At 38.6% G+C, this 26,716-nt stretch overlaps 1 protein-coding gene across 1 annotated transcript; it reads right to left on the bottom strand.

Moving 5' to 3' along the window:
• Nucleotides 1-12,220: 12,220 nt before the first annotated feature.
• Nucleotides 12,221-23,766, bottom strand: GALR1 (galanin receptor 1). Its single transcript, XM_074893244.1, has 3 exons — nucleotides 22,978-23,766; nucleotides 15,835-15,900; nucleotides 12,221-12,538 (listed from the first exon to the last, which is right to left on the bottom strand). The coding sequence occupies exons 1-3, from the start codon at nucleotides 23,680-23,682 to the stop codon at nucleotides 12,221-12,223; spliced, it is 1,089 nt and encodes a 362-aa protein (XP_074749345.1). The 5' UTR covers nucleotides 23,683-23,766.
• Nucleotides 23,767-26,716: the final 2,950 nt, after the last annotated feature.

Genomic DNA, 26,716 nt, shown 5'->3' on the forward strand with positions numbered 1-26,716 from the left:
GTACTGGCCTGCACCAGGTAACTGTGAGAGATCAGTCAGTAACAGAAGTCCCCCACAGCTGCTGCATTAGAGGATGCCATTCCAGCACCTGGTGCATGAGGTTGCTCAGAATTTCAGTAACAATCTCTACTGCCAGAGATCTGTCACGAGGAGCCTGGGGAGAAAGCAGTGAGACACACCTCATGGGTCTCTTAGAGGACAGCAATACTGTATCACAGTTAAAACAAGTGAGGGTCCTGGTCCAATTGTCCTGGTCCATTGCATTAGTTACACCACCATTTTCTTGTCATTTTTCCCTATTGAAAGCAATAGGAATCATAGAATGGTTTGGGTTGGAAGGGATCTTTAAAGGTCATCTAGTGCAGCCCCCCTGCAATGACCAGAGACATCCTCAATTAGATCAGATTGCTCAGAGCCCTGTCCAACCTGACCTTGAATGTTTCCAGGGGTGAGACATCTACAGCTGCAAAGAATACTATTTTTAACATCAATAAAAGCAGGTTTTGACAAACAGTAAGTGGTTAAGATACAAAACAATAACAAAAGAAGAATTTCTAAAGAAAGCTATACCAAAATAAGCTTTCAGAATGCAATGGGCACCTTCCAGTGATTTAACCAAAGCAGTCTTGCAGCTGCAGTCACAGAGTTCTCAGAGGCAAAACCTTGTAACACAATTAACTTCACTAAAAACTTCGTTAGAAGCAGTGAGGATTAAGCATGACCAAGTACAGTAAACAAACGCACCGAGCAACATAATGTTTTAGACACCTACTCCAGCCCGCCTGTTCCTGGTTTAATGGAACAGAATGTCTCAGAGCTCCTAATGAGATGATAATGCTTGCAAAATGAGATGTTCTGGTGACATCTGTTTGATGTCTCTGTGGAAACTTTATTTGACTTAGGCTGATCACTTACCTTTGGACAAACTGATAGTATCTCTTGCTTATGCAGTGTTAGAGCTGGTAACCACTTCAGCAGGATTTAGGGATAGATGCAATCAAATGTGGTTGATTTACTACTAATACTACCTGTAAAAGTATATTTCTAATACAACATAAATATTTCAGACATGTAAATAACTAGTTTTGTATAACTGTGATTTGGATTTTTCAAACAAAAATATGACTCATACAAGGAAAGGAAAGTAAGCAGAATGTACAAAGTAAAACTTGAAGCAATACTAGAATAAAATATAGAAAACAGGGAGAACAAATGTCCTTCACTTTCTGCAACTAGATCAAAAAGTCTGATTAATATGTGTTGGCTGCCACTCTAAAAGGCTATTGTCTAATTTCTTGACTGAATTATCAATGGTAGCAAGCAAGGGGGATTTTTTTTGATCAAACACTTTACCTGTTTTTTAGAATAAACTACGTTATATGCAGTGTGTATTAAACAATGTAATGAAATGTTTATGCATCATCTAGATACTTCTGAATGTATCATTATTCCACAAATCCATGACCTGTAATAAATGAGATCATCCTTTTCATTTCCTTTTTCTTTTTTCAGCTGTAGGAATTCAGGGAGTTTCAGGGATTAATTTAAGCCCTCAATTTTGTATTGTTCAACAGATAGCAAATGGGGTCAAGTCTCATACTGATCGACATTGCAGCTTTCCTGATATAAAGGTCAGATTTCATGACATCAAAAACTTATCAGGAGATTTACTTCTTCCTTAGAGCATGTTTTATTTTCTGTCTTCACAAGAACGCTGTTCTGTAGCATGGACAGAGACTGTAGAAGCAGCAATTTGAACACTACTTTGCAGTGGGAAAGGGAGTCAGATCCAATTTCACTGAAATAATTGGAAAGACTCATTTCCTGAGAAGCTAGATCAGATTCAAAAAACCAAAAAGGCAAAATAAGTGACAGATCATAACAGAACTATGGCTAGTAGGAACGTTTACTGACTTGCTAAATCCCATAGTGATCAATCCCAAAAAATTGCATGCTGGCAAACCTTCCAACTGCCCAGTGACAGTTGGCATCCCTCGTATTCCACTTATTTCTTTTAATATCTTTTACTGTTACATATTCATGGTTTTATCTTTTCCTTCAGTAAAGTCCAGGTGATTAATTTAACAATAACTTTGATTTTGCTCAGGTGAAGTACATTAGAAGTTACAATACAACTAGAATGATAATAGAATAGAATTTGGTCGACAGGAAGAGTTTTCCTTGTTTCTTCTAACGAAAACAAGGGATGCACTTGACTTAGTCATCTACATAAATATGCAACACTAATAGATCAGTTTGACCCATATTTGCACTTTGCTAAGTTACCCTCTTGCTCTTTAGAATGATGCGTAATACAGTTCTTGGCTTTAGAAATATAGTCTTTTAAATATTCTCCCTCTTCTTTCTCTCATGTGCACTAATTGTTGGAAGGATAAAAGTAATTTAAATGCAGTGTATTTTTCAGTAACAGTGGGGGTTTTTTTACAGATTAGAAAAGCAGGACATAAACAGGCATTCAGTGCTGAGCTTTAATTTGATTAATACACACTTTTTTAGAAATCTGAGTCACCAAGCAAATAATACGTTCCGTTTGCATCTTTTTAGCCAGGCAGAATTAAATGCAACAAATATCTTTCATACATAAGAAGAAAAGGATTACAATTACAAGTTTTAAGTCAAATTTTAAAAACAAAATAATGTGCACAGCATAATTCCTCCTATAATAATTACCTTTTTATCAGCCACAAAGCAGCCATTTTGTTACCAAGTTATTTTACACTGGTGGAAGTGATTTCACTTAAAATCACACGAAAATCAGTATTTCACAATGAAAAGTGGGAAAGGTCTCTGAATGGTGTGTTTAAGAGTGGGTAAATACTGTAAGATTCAGATCAGAAGTAGGGAAGTCCATTTACTTCCATCTGTACTCAACTAAACAATTGATAATATTACTGACTTATAAAAAGAGGAACAAACTCTTGCCTTTATATATTAATGAAAACTATTGAATAAATAATTTAAATTATTTAAAATATTCTATTTCATTTGACATTATATAAAGTTTCTGGATGGGGCAAAATTAGCAAAACACCAAAAATATTTTAATGAGTTTTCTGTGATTACAAAACGTCCTAAACATCCTGTATTATTTCATCCATAGCAAAATGGTCATGAGCCCTTTATCTGGAAAATATTTTCTGTCCATATTCATGGTATAGTTCTGCATTACTTTTAGCCTAAGAATTTTTCCAGTGTGGGATCATAGTATAAGTATTCTTTCCAAAAAGTTCCACACATGAACATCAGCTGTAATACTGCAGGTGAAAATTAAGTCCATATTTGAACCTACTTTCTGTGTCTCATTTTCCCCCTAGAATAATTTCAAATGTTACTGGGTTATTTCCCTGGATGTTTAATAGTAATTTATACATAAACTGTGCCTTGCAGTCAGGTGTCTGCAGAACTGGAGGTAAAATAAACCTTTTTATTTTAAGATCATCACAAGAGTTAAAAAGAATATTTAAATCTTCATCCATATGAATGCAAGAACAGCTGAAAACACATCTCAGGACAAGTCTGTAGAGCAACAAGGAACAGCGTAATAGAAATAGGATTTGGCAAGGTTTATTACAGACATGGAGCAATAAATACATGTAAAAAGTAATGACCCAAGTCCAGAAGATTCTGCTCTTTCCTTATACTGACAAATTGCCTACAAACTACTAAGTATTGACTAAGTAGAGGTTGAAAGGTGAAGCCCTAAATATATTCCATTCACAGACACTGATGGACTTCAACTTTTACTCCCTCTTCTCCTACTCTTCCTTCTCCTCCTCTGATGTTAATAATTAAGTACTATTTTTCATCTAGTGCATCAGGCCATATTATCAGGATACCCTTGAATCTATAGCAACACATTATGTCTTTACAGACACAGAACTGTGGATTAATTTACTTGAATAGATAGAGCAAGATGAATTTCACCTAAGGTGGCAGATGGCAGAAGACAGGAAGGAGGGGTAAAAGATGTTCCCTGTGACCGCTGAAGTATTGCTGGATCACAGATTTCAGGGCGAAAGTACAGAAGTGGTTTCCTTCATGCTCAAGATCCCTGCTTACTTACAAAGGACAAAACAGTCTCTTTGCTCCTCTCTTGTAGCACTGAGGGTGAGGAGAAAACGAAACAAAAGAAAACAAAACACAAAACTCTGCTCTGTATACACTTTAGTAGGGAGTACCTAGAAGTCTTGAAAACAGCAGAGCCCACTTTCACATAACCCTTCCCACCTTACAATCCTGCAAAAAGCCTTGCATGGCAGGTAGGCAAGCTGGGAAGCAGCATATCAGTGGGATGAGATGCTGGCCTGACCACATACAACGCTCAGCAAAGCCTGACTGATGACAGCAGGTTAAGGGGACACCCCTCCAAAGTGACAGGATGCCATGATTGGAGGACTGTACAACTCTTGCAAGTGAGCAGAATTCAGGACAGGAGCAATTTTGAAGCTGTTTTTTTCTTAAAACTCACACAGGACACTCTGAATTAGTCAGGTTTATCTACCACCCAACCTGCATAAACATCCCCAAAATGCTCTGTCAGAAACACCATGCAGATCGTTGTTCAGTATAGCATGACTTTTTACAAGGTTTCATTCAAGCTGAGCTGAAATGAAAACATTATTGTGAGAACTTCTATCTTGTAAGGATCTCCAATACAGTTTCACAACAGGTTGGCAAAAAGCTTCGACGTTGACTTATGGAGTGAAACGCAATTACCACCAGGTGTTTCAAAAGTGCCGGCAACTGTCAGCTCATAGTTCTCATGAAAATGATAAATTACTATGTGAAAGTAATGTAGAGTGATTACATTTAGAATAATTATGGCAAAAAGTAATTAAGCAAAATGAGAAAAGCATACAGCATCATTTTACTTCTTTGTCTAACAATGGCAATCACTGGCAAAAATGCCAGAGTTTTCAATCTAATTTCTTAATCATCGTAAGATCTTTTCAGGATGTAGCCCACTTGTGGAGTTATTCTTCAGACAGTCACTTAGAGACTGAATAATAGCTGGGTTGTGTGATGTTTTTTCTTCATATCTGCATAGCTCTCATGCTATTAATTACAAAAATAAGAGTAAGAATGCTAGTAAACTAAGGCGAGAAGGGATCATTATGATCAGCAGGTCTGTAACATAAGCTGCATTATTTTACTCATAGCAGTCCTACCACCTAGGCCATATTTTGAGATTTAAATACATAAAATCTTTTGAGAAATACCAAAATGTGTGTTGAAGCAATATGAATATATCACATTTGTTCATTAAGCATTCTAGCACTACTTATACCCATGGCTTAATGAAAAGACTTCCATTTCATATACAGATTTAACTGTTAAAGCTTAATTTCACTGTACAAGATCTTGCTAACTCAACCACTCATTTAAGAGCCACACAGCACCACGTATTTCTCTGTCTGTATGACTACAGAGCTATGTTGTAACTCTTAACTTCTTAACGATATGCCTCTAAGCTGAATTGCTGACATTTTTCAGCTTGGGTGTTTCGGGATTTTTTGTGAAAAAGCCTCCCTGTTTGCAGCAGTGCTTCCAGTGACACAACCCTAGGTACCACCAGGTCCTGAATTCACTATTCCAGGGGTTACGCAAGTCCTTGCAGTTACATAGCGTTGGAGGTTATATTTAATTAAACTGACGTTTTCAGAATCATAATTTTCAATTATAATAATCAGTTCATAAAGTTTCTCTCGTGTTCATAAATGTATGAAACATAAATGTATGACTTGTCTTTTTACTATATTAAAACTACCAATTTACTTGTGGTAATTTGTGAAATTCAATGTAAAGCAATACTGTCATGTCATCACCTCATCTATAAATGCCACATCTACAGGCCATCAGCAAGAATTTTGTATTTTCTTTCAGAATCTTAATATTAAGCTTAACCAAGTTGATAAATTCTCTACAGGTACTGCTAGAAGCATCCATGTAGCTGAGGTGATTTATTAATGAAGGAGAGATTTTATTTTTCTCAGCAAATTCTAAATATGATTAGACTTTTGTGAAGGAATGGAATAACCATGCAATGGAAATGGTACAGAATTTTCCAAGGGAAGAATGCTGCACTTAAGGAAATATTTCTATAAAATGATACCTCAGTCTTCATCCAGTAAATGTATCTGGCCAAGGTGCACCTATGTATCTACAAATGTCAAAGACATATGCATGTACAAATGATTGTTTAAGAACTGCACAGTAAAATCGATAGATTAAAGTGCACATCATTTTAAATCCACGCTGTAGCATTTACTTTTGGTTTTAAAAGTACATGTCATTAGGTGTAGAAATGATCATATTCTGGTTTCATGCTCATCTATTTTTACCATATTGAAATCAGCATTGCTCAATGTTAATGCAAATCTACACACATGCACTGATTTGACTGTCTCCTTTCAAAAGTGGGACCACATATAGGCTTTCATAAAATAGGTTCGGATTTCACATCATCGGAGAACTTTGTTTCTTTTCATATTCAAATATGTGGATCTGGCTCTGTTTGTATGTCTCTTAAGCAAGACATAAATTACAGAGATTTAAATTGCACTTGAATAAGAAATATCAATGAATTTCATCAATTTCAATGGACCTTTACCAGTCTGAACGAAAGGAAGACCATGCCTCCTGTACTTAAGTACTTGAAAATGAGAATGTTTTCTATATCTGTTACATTTTCAAAAAGATATTTTCAACCCATAATGACATCTAGCCACCAAACTCTATTAAGTTTTGTGTAGACTATTTTTTCTGGAAGTTTTCCTGAGGGCACTGCTTGTTTTTAAGTATTTTGTAAACATTTTGTAAGAAAAGCAGTTTGTATTTCATATTATAGAGATAAGTAGAAATGGTACAGACCTATTAAAAAATCACTTGAAAATTCATGCAAAGTACAGTATATCTTAAAACAACTGCATGTTACTTTACATTCATTATACACTGAAACAAACACAGAATTTTAATTTTCTGGTCTTCAACATTTGGACACGTACTGAATAGATAACACTAACACTAGCTCTGTAAGCTGGAAGCTGTTCTTTTCTCTGCTTTTATCCTTTCCCAAAATACCACAAATATCATTAAGTTCAATGTTACATATCATACTGTGAAACAACCATGAAGATAACAGTGTTGAAAACAATACATTCACAACATTATTTATAGAACGATTCCTCAGTTTCCCTGTAATGTGAAATTTAAAGCAAAATTTACTTCACTGCAACATTAAGTATACAAAGCTTAATGTTTATCTCTTGGAGATAGTGGCATTGTTTTAAAAAAATAAGATATAATTGATTATGAAGATAATAAGGTTAAGGTTTTAAGAAAGAGGTGTGTGCATAAAAAGTAAAAATGAATATAAAACTCAAAGGACCTTAACTTAAAACGTGATTAAAATATCCTATCTTGCCAAAAATGGTTTTGAACATATGCTTTTTTCAATGTTTAAATTTAGAAAAAGACTTCAGAAGAATTTGTAAATACCCAAAGATTCAATTAATTTAATCATACAAAATATTGAAAGAATATTACAACAGCAGATGGGAACACTCAACTACAAAATTAGTTTGTTCCTTATATTTTTGCTTATTTTCCTTATATGCTCATTATTTTCCTTATATGCTCCATAATAATTTTTTACATATAATTTCAGCCAGTTTGGTCATATCTTTGTAATCTCTTATAGCATATGATTTTGTTACCTACCTTAAACAGGTAAAAAATCTTAGGAAATGCTACATTTTTTGATACAAGATAGAAATTTTATTCTGCATATTTACATTATTACATATCATAAATGTTTAGTACATACTTCTGACTGAAAACTGTGTAGTTTAATGACTCACTTAAAAGCGGCCATTAAGCATTATCTTTGCTCTCAACCAAAATGATTACCTTCTTCAAAATTAGTTAAATGGGTGATACAGTTACCTGTGAAGTTAACACAGCTGAACATCTAAGTGAGCAAGTCCCATCATGTTTCAGGACGTTTGCACATGAACAGGATGTTGGTTAAATGCCATTTAATTTTTTTTTATTCATTTTGGCTATGAATCCTAAATCTAATTTACGTATAGCAGTGCACAGTGTGTGTCTGGGTCCACACATATCTTCGAAATATATTTTTAGTCTTTGTTAGTTGAAGAAGAACACTGCTGTAATCTTTTGTATCATACCTCAAACACCTACCCATAAGCAGGCAGGGCCAACATTGCATGAAGAACCCTGATGGAATAATTTCTTGACCTCTTTAAACATTAGTCTTTACAATTTCAAAGTTCCACTGCCGCACTGTTTTAATGAGATTTCTGCATCTTTTTTAAGGTAAAAGTGGTAAAACCCAGAAAATCTAACATCTAAAATGCAAAATTGTCTAGAAACCCTCTGCAATGTCTTAGTACAACCTCAGAAGATGGACAGAACTGAGGTCCTTTCCAGAGCCTGCAAGAAAGGAGACCCTCTCACATTAGAATGAGGTGCTGCAGAGATGCTACCTCTCCAGGGGTCTTTCATCCACTCTGCAGAGAAAACTAAGAAAATGAAAGACCTCTATGTTTCTCCACTAAGACACAGTTTTAAGATGGGCTGAACAACTCCTCCTACTTGATCTGATGGGATACACTACTTCTATTGTCTGTGTTGAAAGTGTATTGTACGTTTTAAACTTCAGGAGACGCTTGTGAAGCAGCACAAAGAGGTAGCATTTTGGCAGTATACATACAAAAAAATTTTAGCGAGTTTATAAAAGAATATGTGAGTAGCAGTTTCTGTTGTGGTTCTCCAATTCGCTCAATTTATGAGAAATATAATTTAAAATAAATTTAAGAGAAATTTAACTATTTGCTTAATTACACACACACCCCTTGCTTTAGTTCGAGAGGAATCTGAGTAATCATTCCTCTTGCTTATTTTGTTTTGTACAGAATATTTTCAGATTCACACAACAGGATGAAATTCAGTGGGATTATTTATCTTTCTATAAGTGGAAAATTCAGCCCTAGCCAGAGAAATCCCTTTTTTCCCCCTTTACTTCATGTACGCTGAAATTAACCTTTCTGGTTAAAAAGATGTAAAAAAGCATATTAGGCAAGTAAGTGAGGTGAAACTTTTGCTTTGGCCTCCACCAGAAACAACAATCCCTGCCAAGCTCAGAACTTGAAAGTAGACATTCAGTTGTAAAGGATCATAAGCACCTATTCCCTGATTTTCTGCCTAAATTAGCCATTTTTGTGGCACAACAACTTCCTGCCCAAGGATTAGACACAGCTCACAGCATACTTTAACACTGCTTTTACATTCACAACCTCTGTGTCACAGCTGAATATGTCAAAGTTGCGCTAGAGACACTGATCAACAAAAGCATGTTTTAGGCAGGAAACTGAGCCTTGGAGTGTCAGCTGCTTCTTAGGATTTCTCTGAAAAGTGAGGTGGAAGTTTTAATGATACTCACCAGGAACCAGGTGGGGCCTTTCTAACTAGTTGATACTGCAGTCTGCCCCTACCCCCTCATCCTTGAAATGTCAGATGTAGTAGCTCCATTACTATCAAGCACCTGGGTTTAAAATTATGTGCAATTAAGGAAAAAAAAAACCTTTTCCAGATGAAACAATAAACTCAGCATGTTAAATTTATACAATTACATATTTACATTGTAATTTTTTATTCAAAGTAATAAAATCACAAGCAATTTTTTAAAAGCAAAAAGATACATTTTTCAAAGCTGTAGAATCTCCTAATATGTTATAAATTCAGCTGAAGTCTGATAGGGCTTTCATAATTTGAGTGATTAGTGGGTGATGAGGATCTGAAAACTCAAAGGAACTTCAACATTGTTCTAGATTGTGTTTTCTAACCTCAGTCCTAATCCAGAAAATGGTTTCCTGTGCAGATAAACCCTTCTCCTCCAACTGAGGTTTTTTCCATATATTTTGTGTTCCTAGCACTATCATCAAACTGTCTCTTCATATGAAAGAATGGACTCAAACACCATGCATGCAGTAGCATGTCTTCAATATTATTTTACTGATTCCAAGCAGACAACACTGACACACAGACATAGACATTTTCACATGACCTAACCCTCCATAGCTGATGTGGTTCTACCACTCTGAACTTTTTTTTTTTAAAGCAAGTTTTCAGAGAAAAAGGAATCTGACAGAGCATCTGGCCAACACTATTTAGTGTCTTCAAAGGCCCAGACAAGGGTGCAGGACTCTCAGCAAGTTTGCACATGATGCCAAACCCGGGGGAGTGGTGGATATGCTGGAGATCAGGGCTACCTTTCAGAGGGCTCTTGGTAAGTTGGAAGAATGGAAGTAATAGCTATCAAATGCATAGTTCAACGAAGCCAAAAGCGAGGTCCTGAAACGTGGATGGGGACTCAGTGCAATTCTGCAGAAAAGGACACAAGAGTGATTGTAAAGCATAAATTAAATATGAGTCAGCAGTGTACCCTTGCAGCAATAAATTACTGTAATACTAGTATGTTATTACAGTACCAGAGGCTGTACGAGCAAGAATTGGCCAACGGGTCAAGGGAAGTGATTAGACTACTCAGTGCTTGTGAGGCCACTTCTGGAACACACTGTTCAGTTTTGAACACCTCAGTTCACGAGAGGAATGGATACGCTGGAGGAAGGCCAGTGGAAGGCCAGTTATCTGGCCAGGGTGTTGGAGCACAACAGATGAAGAGAGACTGAGAGTGACACATTGTTTCAGAAGAGAAGGCTGGACGGAAATTTAATTGCCATCATAAATTACATATTAGTTAGAGAGAAGAATTAGGTATACAGCAAAAGGACAGAAGGCAACGGTGATGAGTTACATCAATGGAAATCCCAACTGGGGATAAGAAAAAATATTTTAGTGAGGGTGATTAGGCACTGGCACAGCTTGCCCCCCAAAAAATTGATGAATCACCATCCTTAGAAATTTTCAAAACTTGCCTAGACAAGGAAACAATCCAACTCTGAGGGTAGCCCTGCCTTGAGAGGAGGTTCCTTCAACTTAATTTATTCTATGAGTCTATGGGTCATTAATAAAAAAGGTAAAAGCATATCTTACTCCGGCTAACAATAATGTTCTCAAAGGACTGAGTGCCCTTCCACTATTTCTTTAGACATATAGACTTAAAGACATATTAAGTACTTTTATAAAATTGCTGAAACTACTCATTTAAGAATTTGCAGAATTGGACCATTTGCCTTATATACTTTGTATTGATTTAAATACATCCTTCTGAATTTTTCCGATTTAGAGCTACATGACATCAAGACACTCCTACAACTTCTAAGGGAATGCTATTTTTAAATGCTTAAGCATTGCCCAGAGTTGCTTTACGGAACATAATATTTAAAAACATGTATATGTTGCACATTTAAAACTGTATCTCCATGTCAAAGTCTATAAAGTTAACAAAACATACACACACACACGCACATGCAACACACAAAGAAAAGCTTCCCTCAGATAGACACAAATCCTCATTATGGTACAACTACATACAGGCTGTAAACAAAACCTTATTTAGCATACACAAAAGGTCTGTGTATACAGTAAGGCAGGCATATGAAGTGGAAAAAAGTCCATCGTTACTCAGTATGTTACATTAAAAAGACAGCTAAACAGACAAAATTAGTATTTCCTCTCTAAATCAACAGCTTCGTTATACACAGGTTATTTAAACTCCAAATCAGAGCCCATCTTTACTTTAAAAAGAGAAAAGACATTGTCAAAACAATCTGAAGAGAACAAAAGGTTTCCTCTCTGAAATAGTACTACAGTATTTATTATCTGTAAGACAGAATATTTAGCCATCTCTTCGCTTTAATGGAGTAAGACGTCAGAAAGTTACTTGTCCATATCAATATTTCCTTCTTGTATACTTGAATGTTTACACACCATATGCTTAATGAGTAAGAATACAGACATATCATCTCCAACATTTTTTTCTCAAGTATCTTTTAAAGGTCCAAGATCTTCATTTGACAAAGCTATCTAAGATGAAAAGGATCAGCCCAGTTTTCTTTCAAATGAGTTTCACAAACTTTTGCTATGAATGCAACTTCAGTACATTAAATACCGATTAGCTTTATCAAGATAAATCCGAGACAAAGCTCATTGTGCTTTGTTTTTTATGTGTTTAGCTCACACAAATGAAGAGCCAACATACAGGACTTCTCACAGTTCACACATGTGTACAGTTGGTAGACGGTGGTGTATCTATCCGACTTTTATTTTCCTTAGCATCATTCAGAGGTGACTCATTACCTATTTGGCATTTGAAGACTTGTTTGTAGGCCTTCCTAAAATTTTCAGAGAGAAATGCGTATATAATCGGGTTCACAGAAGAATTGCTGTAAGCCAGGCAGTGAGCAGTTACTCTGAAGAGAAAGGAAGCTTGAGTCAGTGGGAAAACTCCAAATTCAGCCCAGAGATGAATCACGTGATGCGGCAGCCAGGAGATGCCAAAAACCACTACCACCACCAACACAGTCTGTGCTGTCTGAGACAGGGAAAGGAAAACACAGATGTCTGATGAGCACTTGAAGAATCAGATTTAAACCTGCTTCAAAACCATTGGGGGGGGGGTGGGGGGGGTGGTATGCTGAGAGCGAACACACTTCAGCATATTTATTACTGATTTTACTCCATTATCTGTATGGGCTTTATTTTGCATAGTGAACTACTGCAAGGAGAACCTTAGTCTTGAAAATGCCACAGTAAAAGGCAAATGTATACTTTTGCTTGAGGTAAAGAATGATGTTCCAGATTCCCTACACAAAAGCCTAGTCTTTTCTGAGGTGGGCATAAGCTTCATGTAAAATAATGATAACATGGGTCTTTGAGAAATCTCATCCAGATCTAATGATCTATATTTTAGTACAGTGCACAAGGATTTCTGACCAAAATTTCCAGAGAGGTCTATTATACAAGAAAGAAGGCAGCTAGTGGAAGAGCTTAGAGCAGTCAGATGAACACTTTGCTTGAGTGTCTACAAAAGGAGCAGGGGCTTTTTTAAAAGTCTCTCCTTTAAACATAAAATTTCCACAGGGGGATTCATGCAACAATATTCTGGGATACAACTAGGGATAAAAAGAGAAAAGTAAGGAGCTTGAAATTTCTGGTGACTGCACATTTTCAAAACTAATCTGGAAATTAAAGCTCACCACCAAACACTGAATTCAGAAGAATGGAACACAAAATATCCTCAGTGCTGCCTCCTGACTACACTTTTGTTATTTACGAGAGGAAGGGCCATCAAGTTCATTAGATACATCCAGACAGATACAGCATCAGTCAGAACAGACCTTTCAGGTGCTGAAGGTATTCTGGCAGGGCACAGTGGAGTTTGCCTGTCAATGTTATCTTTAACTTTCTGCTAAACTGAATATCTAGACTTATTGCTACTTTATTGAACTTGGCCTATACTTCTTGAATTGATTAATGCTCAGTAATAATTCAGACTGGCCTACCTAATCACAACATGACTTAATGTATAGAAACTTACAGAAAAAACAGTTTGATTTCTGTGGCAACAGGCTAGAATAACTTATGACAGATGCTGTTGTTGGTTAGCAAAATCTCACAACAGAAACCAAAGGATGTTATATCTATAGTAAATATAATTTGTTTAGTCTCAGAGATTCATCTGTTTTCACAAGCTGTTCCTCTACTTAGCCCTATGGAGTTTAAGTCAGTTGGCACTAACAGCCACATGAATTTTTTCTCTTTCAGGTCTCATCAGGAGAATATGTGCTATCAAGGAAGTAAAAATTAAGAGCAGTTCTTTCTCTGATCCCTTCAATGTGTTAATATTCCATCTGAAAACAGGTTGTCTAGATACCACATGCACAATCACTTCAAAAGAGGCATATTACTTCCATTTGTTCAAAATTCTAAAAAAAATTACACCAACAAAATCACTGACTTTTGATAGACTGCATAGATTCACCTGAAAGCAGAGGTTGACTATGTGTCTCTTGTAACTATTTTACTTAAAGCATTTCATATCTGAAGAATAAGTAATTTTGCATTAGGAAACCTTACAACACCTGTCTTGTCCCATTATTCCTCCTAAGCCTAACTTCAGAGCTTACCTTTCCAAAACCATCACTATGCCTTGTAAACAAGGTAAGACTAAAGGAAGCTCTGGTTTACCTAAATGGAGCTTGCTTAGGATTTCTCATTAGCAAATAAAACCCACCTGAAATGCATGATGTTAGTATCGATGCTTTGTGACCAAAAAGCACGAAAAATAGCATTTAGGCACATTCATATTTTTCATTAACTTTTTTCCATACATATAGCAAATTAATTTTAAGATTCTACTACTGAAATTTTCAAAAAGGTTTGTATAAAGGTAGAAGTCATAGAATCACAGAACCATAGAATGGTTTGGGTTGGAAGGTACCTTAAAGATCATCTAGTTCCAACCCCCCTGCCATGGGCAGGGACATCTTCCAATAGCCCAGGTTGCTCAAAGCCCCGTCCAACCTGGCCTTGAACACTTCCAGGGAGGGGGCAGCCACAACCTCCCTGGGCAACCTGTTCCAGTGTCTCACCACCCTCACAAGAAAGAATTTCTTCCTTATGTATAATTAAGCCTGAAATGTATAATTAAGCTGAAATGCACTCTTAACAGAACAGTAGAAGGAAAAGACAAAAGATACAGTAACCAGAGAGACACAGCACACTAGTGGAAAGAGTTGCTTTGAAAAACATGAGTTAGGCCTTAGGATCAGAAACTTATTTTCTAAGGAAAAAAAAGTTTTGTCCTGCTTTTTTTTGTTGCCCTTTGGTTACTGAACCCTGATACATCCAGGCAGTCTTGGGCATATCTGCAATGCTGTTCCCTGAAGCTATGAAAGCTAGTTCCTAGTCAGATCTGATTTTTACTTGCAATTTTTAAGCATTATTGTTTAGAGGAAATGCACAGATTTTTCCAGTGTGAAAATAATTTAGATGAGAGTAGAGATGGCAATGTACAGAATGTCTTTGAAAACTACATCTTTGGCTTTGACGACATTAAGTGCAAAAGTATATATGTTAAGTATTTTACGGAATCAGGGCCATAGTGCTTTTAATTCTAGGAATTAAAATATATTGACTAGGATATTTTTTTAAAAATAGAGAATGCATAAATAATAGATCACTTATTCCCTGTTGAGCCCATGTATATCTCATTTACATTGCAGACAGTCTGCATGCCCATATGATAATAGTGATCAAATGAAGAACTGTAGCCTAAGGGGTTTTTCTGACTCCATGTTCATAAACTGAGAAGTTACTCAAATGATTACTGTGGTCAAATCTGCTCAAAAATCAGAACCATATTATATTAACTGACAAATTCAATATATAAACACATCTTTCAAATATTGTTCTAAATCACGGAGATTATATTCTGAAATTATATTTAAAGACCTTCCACAATTCTACTTGAAACGAGTTTATAACTTAAGTCTTAAACATAAGAGAAAAAAAAAATTGGGGAAAATCAATAGAAGTATGAAGCAAAAAAAATATTTAATATTAGAGACAGGTTTTCTCTCCATGACTAAATTTCAGATGCTCTGAAGTTCAAAATATAGGGGTCTCAGGTAATGGTTTGATGCACTGTGATGGAAAACTCAGATCAGAAAAAATTCAAGTCTGGCTAAATTCAGAGAGACACTGAATATGTCATTAAATCCTTAATTTCACTTCCTTCTCTCCATTACATCTTTGGCAACAAGCAACATAATATCAAATTAGCTTAGTTATATAAACAAATATATATTGGTAATGAAAGCAATCTACCTTTTTCTTGGATACTTCTGACTTCCTTGACATATTTCTCAACTTCTTATGGAGATGATTAAGAACCTGAAAAGATTAATTTGCATTTTGTATTTCATCATTTTCTAAAATACAAACCCATATATTTTAGAGTATGCTCTCCAGTACTGCATGAGTCTCTTACAAACATCACTGATCCAATTTACACATTTCAAAAGTGCACAGTATAAAATCCAAAGGAATTACATAAGTGCATTTGTGTGAATCAACAAATGTGAAGCAGACCACAACTGAATTTTTATATAAAAACTCAGATGTATTACATAACAAATACATATTACAAATTAACAAGGCAATAAATGGAAACCTATCGTGCACCTAGAATTAGCAATCATTCTTCTTCCATAAAAATGTCAATGATTGTTAATTTAGAATGACCTTTACTGCATGTAACATAAAGAGTGTATGTTTTGAGTCAGAGGTTTTCTGAGTCACCTGCATAATTTGCTTTCTTCAGATGGATGTTTGGTTAATATAATCAGGATGTTGGTGCTATCTGATCTTCAAAAGAAGCTTAGGCTTTCAAAAATAATTTATACTAAAATGTATCTCACATGAGGCATGACCTTTATCAACAATTTGATACTTGTCCTGTACCTCACAAGTAATTTTTAAAAATACACCTCAAAAAGTCTCATCATCCAAAAGCAGGATCCAAATTTTAACATACTGATTTACACATAAGATTTTGAATAGTGGATGCATAGAGGTGAATGCCCTACTCTATCTGCAGTCATTATTTACTGAATCTAATACATTCACATGGTGTGATTTGTGGGCATGGGGGACAGGGAATGTGCTCTTCAGCTGAATATGTTTAACAAGTTGTAAACCATACAGAGTTTAAAAAAAGGAGATGCTTAATTATACTCAAGGGTTTAATTAAAATATGGTAAGAGGAATTTTTTAGAGAGAGTGTCAGAGTGTAGAGCTCAGTTAGATGATGATGATGATGATGATGATGATGATAGGTTGCACTTTACATAGCCCTAAGATGAACTGAGAACAGTCTAATAGGTAAGATCATCCAGAATTAATAGGTAAGATCATCCAGCACTAAAAAAAAAAAAAATTTAAGGAGTATAACACTAAATTTTAGGGCTTATAAGGAGACTTCTTGAGGTGGGGAAAAGGGTATAAATTCAAATTCTCCTATATCATCTGGGGATGTTTTCTCTGTTTTCTTTGGGATGCATGGCTAACCACTACCAGGACAGACACCAGACAAGATGACCTATAGACTTGTTCCCACTCTGGCATTTGAGTCTTAGAAACATACATAATGAATTAAAAAAAAAAGATGGTATTTGTGAATAACCATAGCTCATCAGTGCATTCCACTTTTTAAGCATCTACTCTTAGCTACGAGTGAACCACAAACAATAAAAATCAAAATTACTTGTAACCACTTGACATTGGAAGTGCAGTTCATTTGTGCTTGTCTGTGCACTAACATGTTTGTGTGTGAAAGACTCAGCCCTGCATATACTCCCTGTTCTGAAATGCTATCCAGGCTACTACCAAGGCTAACCTGAGCTCAGGAAAGGCAGGAGAAAAATAAATGGACTTTCTCTGAGAAGGTCCCATTTTGGCTTTGGACATTCTTTCTTCTCCAGGATGAAGGAAACCAGAAGAAAAGGACAGAGGAGCCCCTGAGGTCCAGCAGAAGACCAGGGAGATGACCCTCTGGCTCACACAATCTTTATTCACCCGTCATCACTGTGTACAAAACAGCTGAATCGCTAAGTACATGGGTGAAAAATGTAAAACCAGAAAGGAGCATGGAAGAAATACAGAGAAGTTCACTTCCTGTCAGTGCTGCTTCACCTATCGTACCCCCCTCACATAACTTAGAATGATGGGCTGTTTCTACTGGACCTTTGCAAATCCCATCACCTCCCACCCAGAGTCTGTACTGTTCTGTGATTTTTCCTCACAGACCAAAACTAAAGTCAGATAAACTCTTCCCAGAAATCAGAACTGAAAAATCTTCTTTTAAAGTTAAAATAATTTTTTTCTTTTGTTTTGAAACTTTCAGCAGAAATGTTTGCATTGCATCTCTCTCTGGTCCAAAGGAAGATGCAGTATACAAAACTGTTAAATTGGATATTAGGGGGGGAGATGGTGGAGGGGTTTGTTGAAGATTTAAATTATAACCTTCTAATGAATCCTTCTCAACTACCCCTCTTTCAGATTATACACATATTTCATAAAATAAGTCTGTGCAGTGAAAATATGCTGGCTCTACATGGTAGTGTACCAGATGGCATGCAAACCAACAGCAAGAGAAATAGGCAGAATTTAATTACCTATCAACATCAGTGGAACAGCACTCAGAGACCCCCACAGAATGCTGTGGAGGGATATTAAGAGCCATGTTTATGCACAAACACTACAAGGCACATCAAAGATACCTCTCCTCACTCTGCTGTTCAAATCCTCTCTTCTCTGGGCCAATGAATAATCAATTGCTCCTCTAACAGCCACTGTCACTTCACCTGAATTAATAATAAACCTACATGTGTCTCTTGTTTTGTCTCAGGTTATTTCTCTAAAGAAAGTCTTTCACAATATCCACTAGTACATGCATTTTTAACTCATGGAATTAAATACCCATCTTACTAAAAAATAGGTCACAACCTATTGTCATAAAGTGTTACATTTTTAAAAAGTTCAGCCCTGTGGAAAAATTAACTCTTTACATGAAACTTTTCTAACTCCAGCTGTCATGTACCCGTTGATCAGGGATCTTATTTGGCTCTCAGGGAAGGAATAGCTTTCCTGTTTTCTGGAGGTGAGGGTGGGGTGCCGTGGGAAGAAAGTTATGCTGTTCTGAAAGAGGGTATAAGGAGACTTGTAGGATCATAGAAATATAGGAAGTTCCAGTTTGATCCAGACTCTACTACAACAACTACCACTGATGACATTTGGGAGGGTCATGATTTTGCCTACCAACAATCCATTTATTTTTTTTTTCTCCCAGTTGTTTCAGGAATTACATTCAAGATGGTTTGAGAGCCCAGGCTGAGTGACTACAACCAAACCAAATTGAGAAAGGTATTTTTCCAATTAGGGAGAGAGAAAAAAAATAGTTTAAACTATCTGTGTCTATTCAGGTAAGTCTACCAAACATTGTAAAAGTTTGAAGTCTACACTGTTGCAAAGCGTATTTCCTGTCTGGCTACACCTTCATTATCAGCCATAGAAAATCATGCAGCAGGAAAGCCTGTCCAAGGTCATTATCTAATAAGAATGAACTGTTTGTTTAACAGAGCCATAACACGAGCATTATATGCTGAACCATATTTTATAGTATGAACCTGATTCAAATTCGAGTGCCGTTGCCTGCAATCCATTTTTTAAAGTAATGCTGCTACTTCTATTGTCACAACAGATTCTTCACTGTCTTTCTTTTAATAGTGAGTTTCTAATGTGTCATGCCCTTTGTTTTTTCTTTTCAGTGTAGTTTAATAAAGTTTTCCCTTGCTGCTCAGCAAAATTTAAGATATAATAACTTAAGTCAAGAACCTTATAAGCTTATATTTGATGTTGAGGCTCCTACTTTTTATGGTTTACTTTTAACCAAGTCTATAAATCACACATGACTTCCATGAATTCAGAATGTTCAGAATGATAGATAATAATGGAAACATTCTTAAGGGAAGAAATAATTTTTTTAAAAAAGCTTTTAATATTATACATCTATAAAAGGAAAAGTTTGCTAATGATTTTAGGTGTCCAACTGAAAGGTTTGATTGAAGGAGGCCTGACTTTCAGGGACTGAATCCTCATAATTTGGTACTCAAAAGCAGAGGCACCCAAAATCAGTTGTCACATTGCACAACCCTTGCAGATGTCAACTGTTAGAATCTCACCGGGAATCATTTAGCACTTGGCCCTTTAAGAACACATTCGCGAGCAAACGTTGTAGCAGTGTTACAAAACACGTACAAAATGTCAGTATTAAAAAAATACAGCAAGTAATATGATAAGCAATAAAAAAATATGAATACAGGCTGTCTACAAGTATGCAGTGCTCTAACTCAACTAGTAACTGTATAATCACTGCTCCTCTTACTCGAGTGGTAAGGTCTTATCAAGAGTGGTTCTGTGAGCCAACAAAAGCTGGTTTCCTATGGATTTGTGATTTCTTGACTGTGTGTTTCCTCCATAAGTAGACGCTACATAAGACCTCTTCCCCCTTGGCTTGTTTGATGTTTAACAGCTGAGTACAAACTGACTCTCCTTAAAGGAGAGAGCATGAATCTCCACCTTCTTCATTGACTCATTTTCACAAAACTAGGGAAATATGATTCCTCCCAATATCTTCACTCCTCTATCAAATTTGGTTGAAACTGAACCAAAGTTATTTGTGGGAGAGAGGAAACAGGTATCTATCTACCCGTACACACAGGACACAGAGAATGATTTCATAAATCTCTGCCTTAAGTGCACATCACATGAGATTTCCAGTTCTGATATTGTGGGACGACTTTGTTTCCAAACACCTAGCACTATTTCAGCACTTCCGTAGTTGTAACAGTATTGCTATCCACTGGGGAAAACACAAATCTCTCATAACATAATTTAAGAGAGAGTGAGAGACAGAAGGAACTAGGCTCCCTATTAGAGTGCCTAAAAAATGAGACTTTCAAAACTGAAAGTTCATTTGCAATTTGCTTATAAAAGAAACAGAATTGCCTTAAAGGAGTCTGGAAAAGGCAATATATTCAAATAGAGAAATGAGTCTCCTTTGTCTTAATCTACTGTATCAGAAGATTGTATTATTTAGCTGATCCACAGTTCATGAAAACCAGTGAAGTCCGTAAGAAACCAATGCATTTATTTTTATAACACTCTGAGGTTATTACACAGCAGCGATCCTCTAACCCTGCGTGCATTCAGATGCCAAAATACTTGTATTTTGTAGAACTTTAATGATATCAATAAAAGCTGACCACTTTGCTTGAGACCTGTGAGAGTAGCAATGGCTTTGACAAATCTAAAACTTCAGCTCTGATTTTCAACTACTATCCTCCTTAATTTCTCCCTCACCCTGCCTCATGTGCCAAAATATTGCAGTTGGAGATTTGCCAGTGGGTCCTAATGAGAGCAGGAATGAGCCTTTATGCTGCAGGGTACAAATACCTCCAATAGCCATGTACAAATCACGGTATTTTTCAGCTTCATTGTCACTGATGGGAATGCCAGGTATCTCCTAGTTATCTCTTAAAACTCACCCCTTCGGGTTGGATCTTCCAGCCTGACACCATGGCAAGCAGGAGCATATGTACAGACTCAAAACACATCACCAAGCAAGGGTGAGATCTTAGTCTGGCAATAATCTGAGGACAAGATTTTAGTTGTAATCTTGAGTGGCCTTGATTTTATGAACTTGTTCTGGGCATGTATTTCACATAGGGTTGCTTTGATGGTTTGGGTTTTTTGGGGTGTGGGGTTTTTTGGGGGTTTTGTTTTGTTTTTTTTTAACAACTACATCTTCATACTAATATTGAGAGATTTACTTCTGTAGTGGTGCTTTGTAACAGCATGGTGTGTTATATTTACTATGCTTATATTATGTTTATTTATATTTCCTTCCCCCCCCCCCCCCCCCCCATGCAGGACTGTCATAATTTTGAAAGACTCGTTTTCAATCTTCTGTCATATAATTAGACTTTGAAGGCTGGTACTTTATGCTGAAAATGAAGATGCTTTGGCTTTGAAAAATAGAAGAATTCTTAAGAGCTGAAAAGCTCCCTCCACACACATTCTGTAATGTTCTCCCTGAAATATGTAATATTTCCTTAAAACTCTGATGATCTATGGCTACAGCAAGTTTCAGTCCTCTCACAGCTCAGTCATATTCACCACTGTAGATGCAATACCAGTGTATTCACCCAGGGAAAACAGAATCCAGTTTATGTATGAAAACATGTATTTCTTCTCCATTTGCCAGGTCAGACTCATTTCATTACAAACAGTAATTTAGAAGTGTTGTCCTTTGAGTTCTGCATAACTTGGTTTTAGCAGAGTTGGATGCCATTCTAGCCTTAATTTGTGCATCACAATTAAGCTGATGTAATACATATAAAACTGAACAAAACAAAATTATTTGTTCAAATTACTTTAATTACATCTATTGAACTTCCCAATTAAAGAACTGACTTCTCAACATTTAAGCAGTCCTTATTTGCAAGAGCAGACCTATCCTCTTGAATGTCAATTACTGCCTAAGGAGAAATCATGCTACTGAAGATTGCTGGCACAGAAACAGGAGGATCTCTGCCGAACTCAGCAGGTAGCAGCCGGTGCTCCAGATCCTGTCCAGCAGCAAGCAGTGGATCCTGCGCTGAAGGCTGCAATTAATATTCACGGAAAAATGTGACAGTTTACCTGAGCAGAAAAGTCCTTAAATATCCTTATGCAGGCACCCTTACTTATTGTTTTTTCCCACCTGGGTTCTCAGGCACCACTCCCTAGCACCACCTTCCCTTGCTGAAGTCAGAGGTAAATCTCCCATCCACTTCAACTGGGGCAAGACAGGGCTCACAGGGCTCACACCAGGTAGCATGATGCACCTTTTGCTCTTAATATGTTAAATGGATCAGACCAAACTGGTGGATCTGTGTCATTTTAAGTGCACTGCATTTTAAAGAACTGTAATTCTTCATCTGAAGCCTGAACAACTTGTTGCTTTGTTATACTTTGAGTTAAACTCCTCATACAGCACTGCAAGGAAATAGGAGAGTTGTGTTGACAGAGAAAGCAGCAGAGTGCTGGGGCTTCTTAGCCCTTCACAACAAGGAAATCTGGCAGAAGGACCCCAGTAATTGCCAGAACAACCCCCCCTCCCCACCCCTTGCAATCTGTGTCCTGACCTGTCTGTGCCACACACACCTGTGTGTCCCCCCGTCATCCCTCAGCTATAAAACCTGCCCTCTCCTTTTGAGCCACAAACTCACCCCTGCCCCGTTGCCTCCTGACAGGGCCATGACCCTCCAGGTAGGTGCCCAGAGATAGCCCCACAGCTCATGGACACCCACCACCATTGCCCCCCCCCTCCCTTTTATATACCCTTCACCACTACCTGCTTTGCCCCACCTTGGCATAGCAGAAGGAGATGAGCAGCAGCGGGAGCAGATATCCAAAGACGAATGTGCAAACCACGTAGACCTTCTTGTGGTGTGGGTTGGGCCAGTGCTCCCAGCAAAAGGTCTGGTTGCTGGCCTCACGGTGGTGGAAGAGGCGCTGGTGGTGAGCCACAGGTGAGGCCATGGCGAAGGAGAGCGCCCAGATGAGCCCCACACCCAGCAGCGCGTTGCGGGACACGCGTAAGGCCGAGGAGCGTCGGGAGTGCACAATGGCCACGTAGCGGTCCACGGACATGGCCGAGAGCGTGAAGATGCTCACCAGCATGGAGACGGTGAAGAAGTAGTGGATGAACTTGCAGATGAAGGCACCCAGCACCCAGGTGGGGAGCACATAGACTGTGGACTGGAAGGGGATGCAGAAGAGCAGGTAGGCCAGGTCGGCGATGCTCAGGTTGAGGATGAAGATGTTGGTGGTGCTGCGGCGCTTGCCTGGCTTGCTCCTGGCCAGCACCGTGATCACCAGCGAGTTGCCCAGCACCCCCAGGGTGAAGATCAAGCCGAAGACGATCAAGGTGATGAAGTTCTCGATGCCGATGCCGAAGAGGGGCTTCCCCTCCGCCTCCGGTAGCCCGGAGAGGTTGAACTCCGCGCTGGGAGGCTCTGCCCCAGCCTGGGACCGGTTGTGGGGCGCCGCCGCAGGCTCCCCCGCCTCCATCCTCCCCCTGGCGCGCCGGCCAAAGTTTCCGCGGGCGGAAAGCGGAGCCGCCGCTCCCCGGCACAGCGGAGAGCCGGGGCGGCCGCCCCCCGCCAGCGCCGGGGAGAGAGGGAAGGACGGAGGGAGGTGGAAGGGAGGGAGGGAGGACGGTGCCCCGCCGCTCGCAGGGGCGCTGTTTGCGCCGCCGGGCGCGGAGGCGGCGCAGCAGCCCCCACCGCCCCTGGCAGGCAGCGCGCCCCGCCCGACTGGCCGCGGGCACCGGCGCCCCCGCCGCCTCCTCCGCCGGGGGAGGCGCTACGGCCGCGCCCGCGCACCGGCCGCGCCCGCGCAGCCCCGCCGAGCGGCGGAGCCTCCGCGCCGGCGGCCGCCTCCGGCTCCGGGAGACTGAGCTCCCCGGGGATGTCTCCTTGGGATAAGGAGGGGTGGGGGATTTCCTCCCTTTTTCCCTCCCCCCTCCTTCCCCCCCCCCCCCCGGTTTAGCTTGCAGCTGCCTCCGTGGGGCTGCTCGGTGGGGCCGCGGGGCGGTCCGCCGGCAGGGAGCGGAGTGGAGCCGACCGGCCCCGGTCCCCACCTCAGAAAACTTCTTTCTGCTTTTAGTCTTCGCTCCTAGGGAGGCTCAGAAGTCGCGTCTTCCAGCACGGCAGGTTCAGCGTGGCTTAAATGAACTCTCTCATAAAGACAGAAATAACTAAGCGCCTGCGTAAACCCACCTCAACAGGTAGCCGGCAGCAAGAGTTAGTCCGGACTAAATGCCGCCTGTGCTCTCTATTCTCACGTCGTTCATAGGTTTTCGTTAATCATCCCGTAATATGCAGTAGCTCACAGGACAAAAGGTGGCAGGCGTTGTTACTCCTTCCAAAAAAAAAAAAAAAAAAAAAAAAAAAAAGAGAGAGAGAAAGTCCGGCCGCTTTTCAGGCTCACATCACGGAGCCCGTGTACCCGGGTGCATCCCCGCCGGGGGCCGCAATGAGAGAGCCTCTGAAAAGTCAGGCTTTTCAGAACAGGACGAAATATAAAACTTCCCCCAGAATACGGATGCGAGTCCGTGTAATATTCGCACAGGTTCATATACCCGGTGAACGAAACAGATTTGCCTGAGGGTTCTTAAACATTTGTTTCAAATTGCCAATTTCAAATTCAAACGGCTGACTGTGCTGTATTTTCTCTTCTCTAGGGATCTTGGGTGCCAACGGTTAAACCCCGCTGTGAGACAGAGCGCACGGAGCTGGGCACTCGGGGGAAGGGACAGGCTGGGGCAGAGACGGCTTTTCCAGACACCCCCCTCAAGAGCTCAGTGCTACCTGGCAGCCGCTTTCCTCTGGGAGCAGCAGGGACAGAGCTGCTCACATGTGCTGTTGAAGGCAAGGAGCTTTTGCTTGCTTATTTTGCAGTCCACAATTTGATTTTTTTTTTTCTACCTTTCCTTTTGCTACTTATGTTGAGGCATCTCAGCAGCTGCACATCAGCTGACTGCAGAGCTATTGACTTCTGCAGATCTAGATTTTAATTAATCTTATGTATGGTCTGGTCCATTATATCCGAAGGAACACATAATGGGAGAGCACAATCCAGTTTCTATAGATCTGAGAAACTTTTATTTGGATTGAATGGTTTTCTAGGTCTGTTGTAACTCAGTTTAGAAGTTACAAACGTACTAAGCAAAAATAAACTAGTAAGGATTCCTAAAAGACACATGGGTTTTTTTCTTATGTGCATACCTTATCATTTTGCTGATGTGTTTTATTACCATGCAAACCCACTAGTCTCTGCTTCTGTAAGGGATTTGAGAATAGACACTATTAAACATTTCTAGAATGTATCAGATATTGTGGACTTTTTGGAAGTGCTCTGAGTATATCGTGAAAATCAATAGAAGTCTCTATAGATTTCCTTAGGCTGATGACTGCTTGCCACTATGAATTCCTTCCTACGGTAAGATACAAGAAATATTTTTGATATTTTGCTTTTGAATCATGTCTTGTTGCCAGACATCACTCTTTTCTGGGATGTCAGGAGTGCAACCCCAGCCTTGCTGAAGTTAATGCTAACATTGCATGAATCATGACTCTGTCTGAAATGCTGTTTTAAGCCTCATCTTTCATGCTTCTGGTTTCTTAAGAAATATTATCTTTTGAACAGTATAGCCTGAAAGGTAACCAAAAAATACTAGGCTGTTTTACAGACAAGTAAACAAGAAAAGCGGGTATGGAAACAAAACCAGTTTTAAAGGAAAGCAACCTGGAAATCACATCAGCAATCTGGATGGGAACGTTGACTCTATTAGTTTCCTTAGATGTTTAATTGACAGGTTTGCAGTTCAAGCTTTGCTTTTCTGTTATGTATATAATGTAGAGTATATAGTTCTTAGAAGACTGCCCCTGAGCATTAGGGGAAAAAAAACCAGAGAACACAACTATATTGTAGCTTTTCTGTCAGACCTACAGGCTTTAGCTTTTACATTAGCAAAGGAAAGTTCCCACACTGACAGCACTCATGATTTCTGTTAAGATTGCTGTAAACAAACAGGTGTTGACATTTTAATGCACTGTTCTTGTTATCTAGACTGAGTAAAATTTTCATGCAATAGAAAGTTCCAATGGAAAAGTTGTTATGAATTCAGTGCAAATAATTATATAATTAAATACACAAATTACTCGAAAAAGTAGGAGGAAAAAGATCAGTAAAAAATTTACATCACACCTTAGGAAAATAAATTTCATGTCTTTGCAAAAGAGATCTCTTAAACACGTGTCTCACGTATTTCCGTGAATCTAGTTTTATTGCATCTAGTCCCAAACACCTTTTGACATGAAAATATCTACTTTTGTCAAAACTAAAATAGCCTATGAACTTCAGAAAGGACAGGAAATTAAATGCAATCTTCTTCTGTTTGTGGCCAGGATCCACAGTTGTCTTTATCAGATGTTATTACTCACCTGTAACAAAGTATTTTGTCTCCATAATTTTCCATAGCAACCAATGGGAAAAATAATAGAAGAAATCTATAAAGGAGCTGGGAACTTAAGTACACTGT

The sequence above is a fragment of the Strix uralensis genome, chromosome 1 (assembly GCF_047716275.1).
Source record: "Strix uralensis isolate ZFMK-TIS-50842 chromosome 1, bStrUra1, whole genome shotgun sequence".
NCBI lineage: Eukaryota > Metazoa > Chordata > Aves > Strigiformes > Strigidae > Strix > Strix uralensis.

What these genes read in the sequence shown, in the direction of transcription:
- GALR1 (XM_074893244.1), bottom strand. Translation starts at nt 23,682, where the DNA reads ATGGAGGCGGGGGAGCCTGCGGCGGCGCCCCACAACCGGTCCCAGGCT. An exon ending in TCTCCTTCTGCTATGCCAAG is followed by an intron (nt 15,901 to 22,977) that starts GTGGGGCAAAGC and finishes TAATCTTTTCAG; the next exon opens with GTTCTTAATCATCTCCATAA. An exon ending in CAGAAGTATCCAAGAAAAAG is followed by an intron (nt 12,539 to 15,834) that starts GTAGATTGCTTT and finishes TCCCTGTCTCAG; the next exon opens with ACAGCACAGACTGTGTTGGT.